The sequence below is a fragment of the Triturus cristatus genome, chromosome 11 (assembly GCF_964204655.1).
Source record: "Triturus cristatus chromosome 11, aTriCri1.1, whole genome shotgun sequence".
Classification (NCBI taxonomy): domain Eukaryota; kingdom Metazoa; phylum Chordata; class Amphibia; order Caudata; family Salamandridae; genus Triturus; species Triturus cristatus.
The window spans coordinates 1,146,717,305-1,146,733,929 of NC_140594.1; the positions used below are offsets into that span (position 1 = coordinate 1,146,717,305).

The 16,625-nt window shown below is 43.7% G+C and overlaps 1 protein-coding gene across 1 annotated transcript in view; it reads left to right on the top strand.

The window, feature by feature from the left end:
• LOC146788606 (uncharacterized) overlaps positions 1-16,625 on the top strand; it is a 126,047-nt gene that overhangs the window by 80,380 nt on the left and 29,042 nt on the right. The window contains exons 3-4 of the mRNA XM_085633177.1: positions 13,469-13,792; positions 15,585-15,908. Of these exons, the coding sequence (XP_085489303.1) occupies positions 13,469-13,792; positions 15,585-15,908 (648 nt within the window). The remainder of the gene's footprint in view (positions 1-13,468; positions 13,793-15,584; positions 15,909-16,625) is intronic.

The window sequence follows — 16,625 nt, forward strand, 5'->3', positions numbered from 1 at the left end:
AGTGGAGGGAGGGGAGGAATTGACAAATGCAGGGGAGGGAAGTGGAATATTGAGTTTGATTTTGAGTATTTTATCAATAAAAAACTCATTGAGCAAGTTACAGAAGGACTGAGAGGGGGGGATGGTAGTCGTGGTTCGAGTGGATAATGCTAATTCGTGAACCGCGATAAAAATTTCCTTTGAGCGAGACTCAGCTGCCATGATCCTGCTGGTATAAAATGCAGTTTTGGCCGCTAGAATGCCGGCTTTGTAAGTTTTTAAAACAGACAGATATATAGTCTTTAGCTCTGGGCTGTAGTCTTTCCTCCAGGCTCGCTCGGCTCTTCTAGCTGCTAGTTTCTGTTCTTTTAGCTCTAGGGTGAACCATCGGTTGGCTGCATGGGCCCGCTTGACAGTGAGTCGCCTCATGGGGGCGAATTCATCGCCTGCCAAAGTCAGCCAATTCTCAATGGCGGCCAGTTGTGACGTAGCAGTGAGGTCTGTAAGGTCGGGAGCGGTTTTGGTCAAAGTTGAACAGAAGGAGGGCATGTCCGCTTTACCCCATTTCCTGACCCAAATGTTTTTAGGAAGAGGAGGTTTGACCAATGCGGTCAGTGCAAGGGAAAAGGAAATAATAGAATGGTCGGACCAGGAGCACGGGGAAATTATGGGGGGTGTGAATGGGATATTTAGCGCCCAGATTTGATCCAACATGTGACCATGGGTATGTGTGGGGCCATGAGTGAGCAGTGAGAAGTTCAAAGAAATCATGAAATCTGTAAAATCTTTGGATTGAGGGCTCTCGGCAGGTTCTCCCCCTCTTCCTGTCTCTAAGGTCAAAACACTTGGGATTTTTCTTAACACACAACTTTCTATTCACTCACAGGTGGGTTCAGTGGTCTCTGCTTGTTTCTTTTCTTTAAGATTAATTAGGAAAGTATCCCGTTTTTTCTCCCTTCCTGCTTTAAAAATCATTGTGCTGGCCATGGTACTGTCGAGAGTTGACTATGGTAACATCATTTACAATGGAGCTCCAGCATATGCGGTCCATCGTTTGCAGCTCATTCAGAATCAAGCGGCTCGCTTGATTTATGGCCTACCCAAATACCATTGTGCCACTCCCCTGCTTAAAGCTTTGCATTGGCTCCCGGTGAGGGAGCGTGCCCTCTTTAAGCTGGGTTGCCTTACCTTTCAGGCTAGAGCAGGTACAGCCCCTGAATTCATTTGCGCCGCCATAAAACCGTACCTCCCAGGCCGTGAACTTCGCTCTGCCCACAGGGCCTTTCTCAACATTCCTCGCTTTAAGAAAAAGAAATCTGGTGGAGCGAAATTTGCTGTTCTGGCTCCGTTTTTTTGGAATTCTCTCCCTCCTGCTCTCCGATCTTCTCCGTCATACACACAGTTTCGGAAAGACCTTAAAACCCTGTTATTTGAGCAAGCTTACACTGTTTAGCCCTTCCGCCGACCGCTACTGCATCACTTAAAGCGCCATGAAACCGCATGGTAAACGTGCGCTCAATAAATGTTTTTAAATTCAAATTAAATATACTCAGGCCAAAAAAGGCAATCTCTTTATTACCTTTGTCAATCTCAGCTCGGCATTTGATTGTGTTGACCATGAGCTCTTATGGTATTCCCTTACAGAGATAGGATTATACCCCCTTATCCTCTCATTTATTAAAGAGCTGTAAAGGAATGCATCAGTCCGCGTTAGGTATGGCAGAATTGGAGAATGTTCTGACAGATTTTTCATCAGGCGTGGCGTCAGGCAGGGTTGCATATTAGCTCCCCTGCATTTCACCCTTTACATCAATTCTGTTGGACATCACTTAAGTAGAACTTTCCATGACTATCCTATAATAAATGGTAAGCCCATACCTATCCTGCTTTACGCGGACGATGCAGCAATTATGTCCCAGACCCGAAGGGGGCTACAAAGGGCAGTAAATGAATTCACTGACTTTATGTCAAAGAGAGGCCTAAATGTCAACACTTCTAAAACTTTTACAATGTCATGCGGCTTAGGGACTGGGAAAAAATCACGTTCTATCTTTTTAAACGGTCAAAAATTGGACTGTATTGATAGTTTCTCTTATTTGGGCATCATTTTCAACAAGAGGGGTACTTGGCATGCCGCAGCTCAAGCTAGGGGGTTAGCCTTGTCCAAAGCCATTGGTGCACTGACCAATTTCTCAAAAAAACTTGGGGCCGCCCGATTAACCCCTTACTCCAGATTTATCGGGCAAAGTGCATCTCAGTTGGCATCTATGGAGCTGGGATTTGGGGGATTGACTCCGTAGACCAAATTCAACGCCTCGAGAATGCTTTTCTGCGTTATCTCTTGGCTGTCCCTCCTGGTACATCTACCCACCTGGTACATGCTGAATTAGGTCTTACATATATTGCGGATATGATTAACTCTTCCCCACTCATCCTATGGCATAAAGTCTGGACCAACCAAGAGACTCCTTTTAATAGAGAAATTATCAAAGACTGTCTTAAACTGGATATGGTCGGGAATATTAAATGGTTGAATTATGTAAAGAATTTGTCTTCTGACTTAGGGCATCCCGAATTCTTTTCTGACCCCTCAGCCCTAAGCAAAATAGCAAGAGTTACGCTAAAACGTCTTGTTCTAAACCATTTGAGCAGCCAACGATGGTCCTCTGAAAAACAAAAGAGTTCAATTGTGGAATATCATCACTCGACCATTACAAATGGGATCCAGCAATACCTACTCTTAGAACCATCGCCTTTTACTCGCATGCTCCTGACCCGTTTTCGTACTGACTGTTTTTTCAGATTTTTAACCTTTCCTAACCCAAATTGTTGGTCTACTGACCTGGAGAAATGCCCGTGTGATGGCCTATCAATGCAATCCAATATACATTGTATCTTATTCTGTAGATTTTATCAACTCCCAAGGGCTATCTTTTTGAAACCTTTGCTCAAATCATGGGGCTTACGCTCACATAGAGTGGCTTATCATAAACTAAAAACTTTGGATACCCCTTTAGCCCTGGCAGCCATATCATCCTACTTGAAAATGACCATGAAGCTGAGGGCCACAATGCAGATCTAGTTGACACATGTATTAATGTTCTGTCGTGCATCTGTAATTTTAATTGAATTTGAGATTGTTGTAAAAAACTGAAATTTTATTCTTTTAACAAATTTTTTATCTGTATGTACTTTTATGATATTGTTTTTACATATCGAATAAAGTTCATTATCTATCTATCTATCAGACAGACACCAAAAGCTAATTTACACTTAGATATCACTTGTTTTGAAATTTCTAGGGGATCCACCATCAACCAGCACAGAGTAAGCATTTGTCCTATAAGTAGTTAGATTTTGTGAGACGTGATCAGTTTCATCTCATCTACCAGATGGTCTTATAGTCAATAAGACAGTAATGCTCAATGGGAAATGGTCATTCAATGAGTTGTCATGTGTGGTAAATGATTGAAGTCTGCATGTGTGACTATTTGACAGCAATATGTGGTCTATAGTGGTAAGGGAACCTCTTCCATTAAAAGTGTAGCTCTATAGGTGTTTTGGAGACAAGGAGGGTGTCATCTACAAAGAGGAGTGTTGCAATTTTCTCATTGCTCAGGGATGACACATCTGCTGGTATTGTAGCTGAGAAGTCAACCACTTGGTTGATATATAAAGAAAATAACGTTGGACCCAAAACGCAGCCCTGGCGGACCCCCTGCTAATTTTAATAGGGGTCAGTAACTTGTCCCTGCCCATCCCATCTCACCCTGGCATAATTATCTCCGTGGAGAGGTTCCACCAATGACAAGATTTCAAAGGGCATCCCTATATCCTTCAACACCTCCCAGAGCTTGTTCCTAAATAAATGCTACATATAGGCTCCCCTTACCCAATACCACCACCTTCCAGTAAACAAGTAAGAAGCAGAAGACCTGATCAATTGTCCCTGTTTTATTCCGGAATCCTGCTTGTAGTGGGGACAAAATATGATTGTCCGCCATCCAATCTTGTATCCTCACTATGAGGCAGCAGAAGAATAATTTTTGTATGCAATCAATTAGGCTGATGGGCTTGTAGTGGAACGGGTTGCTCCTGTGTCTCTTTTTGAAAATAGGGATCACTTCAGCTCCCTTCCATTAGTCAGGAATGTAGGCGCCCCCAGCGATGGCATTGGAGAGTGGCATTATGTACACTGACCAGTTATCTTTGTCAGAGCGAAATAGGTTACATGAGATCCCATCAGGTCCAGGAGCCTTGGCAGTTTCAATTGCCTCAATAGAGGCCAGGATTTCCTCCTTGGAGAAGGAAATCCTTACTGCAGTTGGAGATGGGTCAAAGGGTTATATCCTTGTAATAGTGGGGCAAGTGATATTGGTATATAGATCACCAAAGTGCTCTTGCCAAACATTGGCAGTTATGCTATTGGCTAGAGGGGTCGTTTTTTTAGGTTTCCCCTCCCAACAAAAGCTCAGAAGTTCTTGGGGTCTGTGAGGGAGCAAGCCTCCACAAGGTACCTCCACTTCTTCTCATCCAAATCTCTCTTGGCCTTGGCTATAGACAGTTTGTATAACCCCCGTAGGTCGCGCACCAGAGACATGTTCTTAAATCTAATTGCCTTGGCCAGTTGTCTCCTTAGTGGCCTACATTTCCCTGTCAACCATGGGTTCATCTTTTTTATTTCTCTGTGTTGCGAGTTTGAATTGTGAGAATAATCAACACATTTTAGGGCTAACTGTTCAAAATACTTGACGTGGAGGGCACTAGGGTCTCACTTGTAGTCAAATCGATTATATGGGAGAGAATCGCATCCAGATGTGTCTCCAGGTCCTGCATTATGATGTTAAGTTTGGGCTCATCCCCCAGAACCATAGGCCATTTGAGGTGACATTTGTCGTTCCTAGGTAGTACCTTTTCTGCGGTCATTTTACTCTTGGGGATGATCTCTAGTTCGCCCCAGGGTGATACTAGCCCCAAAATTAGCTGGCTATGATCGCTGTCAATGGTTTGGACTATGATCATGTCAATTACAATTGGCCAACAGCCCAAGGTCCACTAATATGTAGTCAATACGACTAGCACCAGTTGGGCCACTAATGGTCAGTTCCCCTCCTCTGTCTGAGTGTGTTCTCCCATTCGTGGCCCGCAGCCTGTATTCTAAAGTCAGTGCATTCATTTGTAGTACTGATTGTGTCCATTTCTTTATATGTGAGAGATCAAGAGATGGATTGACCATAGTTTGTTCTCCTCGATGACTTCAGGGATGTCATTCTTATCTGGAGGCTCAAAGGTCACATTAAAGACACCACCTATAATTAGAGGATGCACCGACTGCCTCATTTCAAGCAACTCGTCTGGAGTTTGGAAAGTGGGGTCTTTGCCCCCTCCCCTAGGGCCTCTCACGTAAATGTTATAAATGTCTATAATCTTACCTGTTCTGACCATTAACCTGACCACTAGAAAATCTCGGAAATTGGTGGATAATTCTTTAATGTCAAAATATAGCACAATGCTGATCAAATTCAGCATACCCCCTGATGGCCAACAATGTTTTGAAGCTATGGAGGGCTTATAGAGTGTCACAAAACCCCACACAAATGTAGCTGTTAGGCTCCAACTGGCACATGCATCAACAAAGACTTTTGCTATTCCTTAATTGCGATTTTTAAGGAATCGCAATTAAGGAATTGCAAAAGCCTATGCATGTAGGAATCGCTATAAAAATAGCGATTCCTACAAATTCCTTAATTGCGACTCGCAAATTGCGAGTCGCAATTAAGGAATGCCGTCCCATTCATTCCTATGGGCCTCCAGGCGCATAGGAATGAATAGGAGATTGCATGAGCAATTTGCGAGTACCAGCAGGTACTCGCAAATTGCTCATGCAATTTCAAGGGTGCAAGGGTGTCAAAATGACACCCTATTGCACCCCTGAAATTGATCTGTGCACATATGTTGCACACACACATGCTCGAAGGGCATGTGTGTGCGCAACATGAAACTTTGAAAAATGCACAAAAGTGCATTTTTCAAAGTTTTTGCAAATTACCATGAAGTTCAACTTCATGGTAATTTGCTCCCCCTATTAGCGAAATCGCTAATTTTTTCACTTTCATGCATTGCATTTAAGGAATCTCAATTTGGGATTCCTTAAATGCAATCGCAATTTAAGGAATCGCAATTTAGAGATTCCTTAAATTGCGATTTTTGCATTTGGGATGATGCATCCCAAATGCAAAACTACCGGTCGCAAAGGGGCAGATTCTGAGAATCTGCCCGTTTGCGACCGGTTTTTACATTGATGCATGTGCCTGCAAGTTTCTTGCAGTGTACAGATGTCATGCGAGTTAGTGAGCTTAGTCCACTGGGGAAGGCATATCTTGCTCCTTATTCCGGCCACTTTCCATGAGACCATTCTGAGCTGATAATGACCTGTAGGATGTGGAGGATCCGACTAGGCATAAGCATCCTAATGGCAAAGTCAAATTTATCATTACAATTTTGAAAATGCCACTTTTAGAAAGTTAATTACACACAATTGATGGATGGAATGCAGAACAAATCAAAACATTCACCCCCAGTCAAAAGATCTGGGTTAAATCCATCATTCTTTTGCTCATCATGCCACCCCAGTTTAGACCTGGCCATATGCAAATCAGTCTTGACCCTGTGCCTCAAGGGAACAGTCCTGCCCGAACTGCCAAGCCAGGTCCTCCCTGGACCAGAAATAAGCATCCTAGGACTGGTTTCTGGGTTTCACCCCACATCAGCCAGGATAGCTTGAATCCAGAAGCACTGTGAGCCCAGGACCCACTTCTGGGCATACCCAGCCCACTTAGGGTGAGAAAGCAAAAGTTAGCAAGTTGGCATTTTCCTGCTCTTTGCATTGTGTGTCTGCAGCCTGTCTCTTTTACAAGTCTGGGAAGGTGACAGCTGGACATTGTTTTCCCCTGGACAGCCACCCAGAATGGGCACTTAGGTGTGACTTGATGGGCCATCCTGGGAGAATGGAAGGGTGGAGCTGAGCACATCCTCACACTTACACCCAAATAGGCTGTGTCCTGTCCCCTCACAAAGGGCTGCCTGCCACCCCTGGAGTGAGTCCACAGTCAGTGCAGGAAGGGAGGAACTCTGTCCACTTCAAAAGCCCTTCTTTGAAGTCTCCCCCATTAAAAGACACCCCTAAGTATAAGAAATGGCACTTCAGTACACCTCTGGACCTTTGGATACCCTGTCAGGAAGGACTGCTGTGCTGCTGAAGGACTGCCACTCTGCGGGACTGCCGCTCTGGAAGAACTGCTTTCTGACTCTGCTGATCTACTGCCATTCTGGTCTTGGTGAGAAAACTGGACCTGCATCACTTGACCCACAGAATTCAGAATGACTCCAAAGGCTAGTTGGCTAGCCTCCTGATCTGAAGTCCCAGGGCCATAACAGACTTCCAACTATCCTGCTTCTGCACTTGGACTCTGCCATTGTGAGTTTATCCTGCCAAGTGGTGCCACCCCAGACCTGGACCCTTGGAAGTGGCTTAAGGTGCTAGCTCAACACTCATCCCCGCTGCGGAGATGGGAACGGCACATCACCACAACTGCGTGGTCAGCATCAATGCATTTTTGCCACTGCACGGATTAGAACCAGCGCATCATCCCTGTTTACCTGGATCAGAACCAGTGCATCAGAACCACCACTGCGCGAAGCACTTAAAGTAAAGTCCGCGCTTCTACGTCAATGACAGCATCGACGTTGAAGCAGAAAATCTGCATTGCATCCGAGCCAATACGTCGTCGCTGTTGCAGGACCTGGACCAGCGCATCGCTGCAGATGTTTGGATGGACACCAGTGCATCACCCCTTTTGCACTCCACAGCCTCTCTTTACAGACTCTTTGATGTCGATGCACCCAGGACTAAGGAAATTTTACTCAGCCGGCTCTAACTAGGTCCCGGAAGCCGGCCCGCACTCAATCACGGTTAGCCTGAACTTTTAACTTTGTCCCGGTCCAGCGCAATGATATGTCTATTGTTGGCACTTAGTGCTTTTTGGAGCTATTTTCACTAAATATTTTAAAAACACATGTCTCCAGTTTTGCTTATTGGATTTTTGTCATGTTGGTGACAAATAATTTATTAAATACTATTCTACTTTTCTACCTTGGTTTGGGATTTTTCATGTGCTGTGTTTTCAATGTATTACTGTTTATGTGATGCATAAAAACTTTACCCAGAGGGGCATATTTACAAGGACTTAATGCTGCCATAGCATCAATTTTTGGCGTTACAGTGGCATTTTTTTATCTCCATATTTAAAACTTGCAGCAAAGTCCAGCTAGCGGCATTTTTTCAGTGTTTACATGATTTTTTCATAGCGGCACTTTATGTAAGCGTGACTTACTGAAAATGAGATGCAAGGTAGGCGTTCCCGCATAAAGCCGCCTGCAAAACAAACATCGCAATATGTATAAGGGTTTCCTTGTACATCACAAAAAAAGAAAAACTGCCACTAAGTCCAATTAGAGGGCAGTTTTTTAATGTCAGAAATTATCTGGTCTTAAAAATGGTACAAACACACTTGGGGCCTCATTTCAGAGGTTTTGGTGCAGGACAGCACTGCAAGGAATCTTGCTGCGCTATACTGCAACAAAACAGAAGGGCAGGAATGCGCCTTTTCAATAAGATAGGCTGCATTCCTGTCTTTTTCCCCTACAATGGTGCACAATGGCTGCAATGCACCAACGCAGGCTCCCTTGTGCCACGGTACCAGGGTACCTGCGTTGCAGAGCTGATTGATGTGCAGGATGGGACACCTTTACGTTTACGTTTTCTCATAAGGGAATGCTTCAGATTCCATGGATTTTGGTAAGGAACGCCCACAGCAACACCCATGGAAAGCCCCTTTCACGCAGTTTTATGCATGAAAGGGGCAGATATTTAAAAGGCCATGAAAAGCCACGCAAAGTGGCTTTACGTGGCCTTATAAATTTGCTGTGGCACATTGCATGATTGGAACATCAAAAAAGTGACATTCCAGCGACGCAAAAGTGCCACTAGTGCCTTATAAATAATGCCCTTGGATAATGGAAGAACTCCCACAATTCATCCTTGGCAACGTCAACAAAGCTATGGACCTCCTGCCATTGCAGGTAGGATTACCAAGGAGAACCCCACCACCCTTGTCATGCGTCACTCACCTGAACAACTGCTCACTTCCCTTTGTGTGACAACTGGACCTCATCCCCTCTCAGTGCTGACCTCAGTAGACCGGAACATCAGCAACACGAAGTTGGAGACTGGGAACTGCAGAAAGCCAGAGACTCTCAAAAGCTGTCTGGAACTGTGGAAGGAGAACGCACAACCAATCAACTTTAAATCAGGTCATCTGCCATCTGAGAAGTCTCTTGTATAACCTGCTCCAGATGGGGGTGGCTTGTATTTGTGGCGGGGGGCACTTGCTCCTCCTAGGCCTCCCACTATGTGTGGCTCTGCGAATGGCAGCTTGTTACACAGACCCTTCACTCCCTGTCCGCAGCACTTGGCGAGCAGTAGATTCCAGCTAGGTCCAGACCTGTTCAGCGGCGTCACAGAATCCCATGTTACTATCTGAGACCAATTGCAGCCTTGCAAGGAAGAGGAAGGAGTATTTGATGCCCAACTCTCTGAGGCATAGCTTAACCACTAGAAATGACCCCTCTACCTCTGCACCCCAGTGGCGTAGTCTGGGAAGAAAAGTACTGTGGCGTTATCCACTTTCACCTCCCCCAGCTTGTGTACCTCCCTCAGGACAGCGTCACAATCCCTGTAGGGGGCAGAAGAGAAAGGGTCTAGGACCTGTCCCCCGCGGCTCACCAGCACTCGATGGGCCCACTGCACAACAAAGAATGGGGAGAGTTCACCTGCTGACAGTAGGTCACGCAACCATGTCTCAGCATATGCCTCTACGTCAGCTCCTTCTGCTTCCTCAGACAGACTCACTCGCTCTTCTTTCTAGTGACTTCACATGTGCCATTATCTGCTGTACCTCCAATGCTTAATATGGCTAGTAGGATGGAATTGTAGCCTGTTCTTGCTCAATGTTGCGTACCTTGTCAGTCAGCTTGCGATGATCTGCGTGTTCCAGGGTGAAGTCGACTGTGATTTTGTCTATGCGGCCCTCAAGGGAAGTGCGTCTTTGTTCTAGGGAGGTACCTATTTCTCCACAGCTACGAGTACAGTGTGTAGTTCGGAGTCCAGGGTGTCCACTGTCACCTGCCTTGGGGGCCAGCGACCCCCAGCCACTTGGTTCACAGACACAGAGGAGTGGCAAGGTATCGACACTGCACCCGTGTGCAGGTGGCCCATCATTGCAACAGACACCCAGGCACTAGGTATCACATGCAGTGCAGTGCAGTGTGACCAGCTGGCTTCACTCCTCCAGTCAGGTGTATGCTAGCCAGGAATCTTCATTTGGGCAGCACTGAGAGAAATCAATCAATCAGTCAATCAATTAATCAATCAATTAATCAATCAATCAGGGACTTATATGGCATGGCTACACACCCATAAGGGTCTCAAGGCACTGGAGGAGGGGGGCTTCTGGTCAGACTGAGTGAAGGATCATTCGAAGAGCCAGGTTTTGAGGTCCTTCCTGAATTAAGTCAGCAACGTGGATTGCCTGAGGGGCAGGGTGTTCCAGGTCTTGTCAGAGAGGTAGAGAGCGACCTTCCTCCTGTTCTGGTCTTGTGGATCCAGGGGACGGAGGCAAGGGTGATTTGGGAGGATCGGAGTTGTCTGGCGGGTACGTGGAATATGAGAAATGTTTCCTCTAATAGAACATTCTTTCTCCAACAGTGATCGCAACAAGTACACTAGTGATAACCCTAGACATGTCATATTCAGAACCTGGGACCACAGATAAAACAACTGACAATACTAATGCTACTGGACACACAACAATATCAATAAGTCTTGGCTCTGAATCACTTCACAGCCTGAGATCTCAACAGCGATGTTACCAGCAAGGAGCTCTATCTCAACTCATGTAACCAATGACAAATCCATGGAGACGACTATAGATCCAGTCTCAGCAACTGCAACAAGAATGATATCTAGAACTACAGACAAAACTAAATTAACACACACTTACGGGTATAATGGAACATTTTGTAAGTATAAACTATTGTGCTCCTTTTGAATTGAGTAACACATTTTTGTGGGAGAGTTTCACAGCTTTGATTCTATGGTAAACTTGAGGAATCAATAGGGGAGACTAACAGATGTGAGGCAGTGGGATAGCGAAATTGCAGGAAGGGAACTTGACATGCTGCAAGCTTAAGCAGTGCAGGTGAACTATAAATGAGGAGTACTTGAGTATAAAAGCATGTCAGGTATAAACTGCCATTAGTTTCACAAATCTAAAAAACAATTTCAAGGCAGAGGGCAATTCAAAAGCATTAAAATGACCAGACAATTATAGCATTGAAATTCTTGAAAATGACAACTAGTAAAGCTAATTTGTGATCTTGTTTTTGACTAGATGACGTTACTCTAGAGAGAGAGACTTGAAGACCTTAATGCATTGGTAGTTCAAACAAGGGCATATTAAATGTTTGTGAAAAATGTAAAGGTCCTTGTGGGATGCAGGAGCAGTGTCAAGGAATTTCAAGCATTGGTAGTGATTACGAAAAAGGATGTACCAACCAGCTAACCTACGTGAAAGCTTGGAACAATCAGAAACCTAGCAGGAGTTGTGCATGTAAAACGGTATGCAGATAAATATTTTATGTTCCATGAAGACATTTTCGTGACACCCTCAGTTCTAAAGAAACAACTCTTGTGTCTGGGTAGCTTAAGTAAAGCCTCCAAGCTGAGATGTGAGCTTTTCTGTTCAAACTGAAGATCAATTTGGATTAGATATTCTGAATGTGCTGAGGTTTGTCTATAGCATAACCAAGACGGTAAAGATGTAAGTAGTAACACAAGTGTAAGTGCCAAAGAACAAGCAACTGGAAATCCATATTTCTAGGTCTAGCTGGAACAACGTGAATAATATTCTATGCGACAAGAAGCATGGAGAAGCAGGTAGTGAACAACTTGTGTATGTGAGCAGTGAATGACAAATGGCATCAAAAGTGATTCCAGGACTATGTGCAGATTATTAGGGGTTTGACGTTCAGATCTGGCTGCCACTAGCAACGGAGCCAGACCAATTACTCTTCAGAGACACTTCCCCAGTAGAAAGAAAGTATTGTGCTGAGGATGTGTCCATCTTTCGGGTCAAGGCAGTCCTTTTCTGTACTCACATGGGCAAATCTTTCTGGACAGATGGATGTGTAGGGCAGACCAGACCAGTTTCAGGAGCTGTGCATACAAAACATTATGCAGATAACTATTTGATGTTCCACAAAGATATTTTCGTGACAGCCTCTGCTTTAAATAAACATCTCTTGTGACTGGGGATCTTGTGTAAACCGCCAAGCTGAGATGTGAGCTCCTCTGTTCAAACTCAAGGTCAATCTGGCTTTGATGCTCTGAATGTTCTGAGGTTTGTCTATAGCATAACCAAGACGGTAAGGATGTAAGGAGTTACACCAGTGTAAGTGCCAAAGAACAAGTGACTGACCATCCATATTTCTAGGTCTAGCTGGAACAACATGAATAATATTCCTTATGACAAGAAGCATGAAGAAGAAGGTAGTGAACCGCTTGTGTATTTTTGCAGTGAATGACAAATGCTATCAAAAGTGATTCTAGGACTATATGCAGATTATTAGGGGTTTGACGTTCAGATCTGGCTGCCGCGAGCAACGGAGCCAGACCAATTATTCTTTAGAGACACTTCCCCAGTAGAAAGAAAGAATGTGTGCTGAAGATGTGTCCATCTTTCAGCTCAAGGCAGTCCTTTTCTGAACTCACATGGGCAAACCTTTCGAGACTGATGGATGTGTAGGGCAGACCAGACCAGTTTACACGATACGAGGAGCTGTTGAAGGGCTCATGGGTGGCAAGACCCAGGACTTAGTCAGGAAAAGTTGAGATACATGTGAGGTGCTGGGAGTTGGAAATAATGATCTATTTGTTTACGATGATGTGGTAGACTGATTGTTACAGCACAAGAGCAGATGGTTGGACATCCATACTGATCCAGGCAGTATGTATTCTAGGTTAGCAAACCTTTGTGCATCAATGTGCTGGTCACCAAATGCGGAAAAGAAAGCACCATGTGTAGTCAATTTGTCAGCCATACTCCATAGGTTGAAATGGAATTATTGATATCAAATCATTGAAGATTTAGGGACAGGTAATATGGAATATTGCCTAAAATTGCTGAATGTCCAAGAGCCCTTGTACTTTATGTGGTGTGTTTTCTTTCAGCTCAACATGTGCCTTGACACTCTCCACAATTATCCCTTATAATTACTATTATTAGGTAACTTAATGCAATTAGGATCTCATGGCATTTGTTTCCAGTATATTAGGAATGTGTCCTCTAATTGTACATTCTTTCTCCAACAGCGATGGCATCAAGTACACCAGTGATAACGGAAGACACGTCTCATTCAGAATCTGTGAGCACAGACAAAACAACTGACAATACTAGTGCTGCTGGACACACAACAATATCAATAAGTCCTGGCTCTGAATCGCTTCAGAGTGCTGAGAGCTCAACAAGCATATTAACGGCAAGCAACTCCATCTCAACTCATGTAACCAATGACACATTAACGGAGACAACTATTGGTTCAATCCCAGATACAAGGTCAGCTACAACAAGAATGATATCTAGCACAACAGACACAACTTCATTAACATATACTTACGGGTATAATTCAACACCTCGTAAGTAGAAACTGTTCTCTTCGTTTTGCATTGAGTAAGAAATATTAGTAGGAGAGTTTCAGACCTATGATACTTTGGTAAACTTGAGGGATGAATAGGGGAGGCTAACATTTGTGGGGCAGTATATCAGCATATCATATGAATGAAACTTGGCATGCTGCACGTTTAAGTTGTGCATGTGAACTATAACTGAGGAGTAATTGAGTATAAAAGCATGTCAGGTATAACTGGCATTAGTATCCCGAGTCTAAAATTCAGTTTCCAGAGAGAGCGGGCATGTCAAATGCATTAAAATCACCAGACAAGTATAACATGGCAATTGCTTGAAAATGACAACTACTAAAGCTAATTTCTGTTGTATTTTTAATATTTTGCATTTGTGAAGCACGCAAATCTTCAAAAAGGTGATCTGGTTTTTGACTAGATGATGTTATTCTAGAGAGAGAGAAATTAAGGCCTTAATGAATAGGTAACTTAAACAAGGGCGTTTAAAAAGTTTGTTAAAACTGTGAAGGTCATTGTGGGACGCAGGAGCAGTGGACAAGCAATTTCAACCTTTAGTAGTGATTACCGAAAAGGATGTACCAACCAGCTGAGCTAGGTGAAAATTTGAAACAATCAGAGAGTTAAAAGGAGTTGTGCATAAAAAATGTTATGCAGATAAATATTTGATGTTCCATGAAGACAGTTTCGTGACAGCCTCGGCTCTAAAGAAACAACTCTTATGACTGGGTAGCTTGAGTAAAGTCGCCAACCTGCTATGTGAGCTCTTCTGTTCATACCCAAGGTCAATCTGGCTGAGAGGCTCTGAATGTGCTGAGGTTTGTCTATAGCATAAGGAAGACGGTAAAGATATAAGGAGTTACACCAGTGTAAGTGCCAAAGAACAAGAGACTGACCACCCATATTTCTAGGTCTAGCTGGAAACACATGAATAATATTCCTCATGACAAAGGGCATGAAGAAGCAGGTAGTGAACAGCCTGTGTATACGTGCAGTGAATGACAAATGGCATCAAAAGTGATTCCAGGACTATGTGCAAATTATTAGGGGTTTGACGTTCAGACCTGGCTGCCGCTAGCAACGGAGCCGGACCAATTATTCTTCAGAGACACTTCCCCAGTAGAAAGAAAGTATTTGTGCTGAGTATGTGTCCATCTTTCAGTTCAAGGCAGTCCTTTTCTGAACCCACATGGCAAAACCTTTCTAGACTGATGGATGTGTAGGGCAGAGCAGACCAGGTTACATGATAGAAGGAGCTTCTGAAGGGCTCCTGGGTGGCAAGACTCAGTACTCTGTCAGGAAAAGCTGAGAAACATGTGAGATTCAGGGAGTTGGAAATAATGTCCTATTTGTTTAAAATGATGTGATAGAGTGATGGTTACAGCACAACAGCAGATGTTTGGACATCCATACTGATCCAGGCAGTATGTATTCTAGGTTAGCAAACCCTTGTGCATCAATGTGCTGGTCACCAAATGTGGAAAGAAAGCACCATGTGTAGTCAATTTGTCAGCCATACTCCGGAGATTGAAATGGAAATATTGATATCAAATCATTAGAGATTTAGGGCCAGGTGATATAAAATATTGCCTAAAATTGCTGAATGTCCAAGGGCCCTAGTACTTTATACAGTGTGTTTTCCTCCATCTCAACATGTGCCTGGACACTCTCCACAATCTCCCCCTTATAACTAACATTATTAGGGAACTTAATGCAATTCGGATCTCATGGCATTTGTTTACAGTATATTAGGAATGTGTCCACTAATTGTACATTCTTTCTTCAACAGCGATGTCATCAAGTACACCAGAAATAACACAAGACACGTCACATTCAGAATCTGTGAGAACAGACAAAACAACTGACAATACTAGTGCTACTGGACACACAACAATATCAATAAGTCCTAGCTCTGAATCGCTTCAGAGTGCTGAGAGCTCAACAATCATGTTAACGGCAAGCAACTCCATCTCAACTCATATAACCAATGACACATCCATGGAGACAACTATTGGTCCAGTCCCATCTACGGGGTCAGTTGAAACAAGAATGATATCTAGCACAACAGACACAACTTCATTAACACATACTTACGGGTATAATTCAACACCTGGTAAGTGCAAACTTTTGTGTTCCTTTTGTATTGAGTAACAAATATTAGTGAGAGAATTTCAGACCTATGATACTTTGGTAAACTTGAGGGATGAATAGGGGAGGATGACAGTTGTGGGTAAGTAGATCAGCGAAATCATAGGAATTAAACTTGGCATGCTACACGTTTATGCTGTGCAAGTGAACTATAAAGGATGAGTAATTGAGTATAAAAGCATGTCAGGTATAACTGGCATTAGTTTCCCGAGTCTAAAACACAGTTTCCAGAGAGAGGGCAAGTCAAATGCATTGAAATCACCAGACAAGTATAACATGGTGATTGCCGAAATGGATGTACCAACCAGCTGAGCTGGTGAAAGCTCGGAACAATCAGAGAGCTATCAGGAGTTGTGCATACAAAACGTTGTGCAGATAAATATTTGATGTTCCATGAAGACATTTTCGTGACAGCCACGGCTTTGCATAAACATCTCTTGTGACTGGGTATCTTGTGTATAGCCGCCAAGCTGTGATGTGAGCTCCTCTGTTTAACCTCAAGATCAATCTGGCTGAGAGGCTCTGAATGTGCTGAGATTTATCTATAGGTTAACCAAGACGGTAAAGAGATAAGGATTTACACCAGTGTAAGTACCAAAGAAACGGCAACTGAAGATCCATATTCCTAGGTCTAGATAGAACAACATGAATAATATTCCTTATGACAAGAAGCATGAAGTAG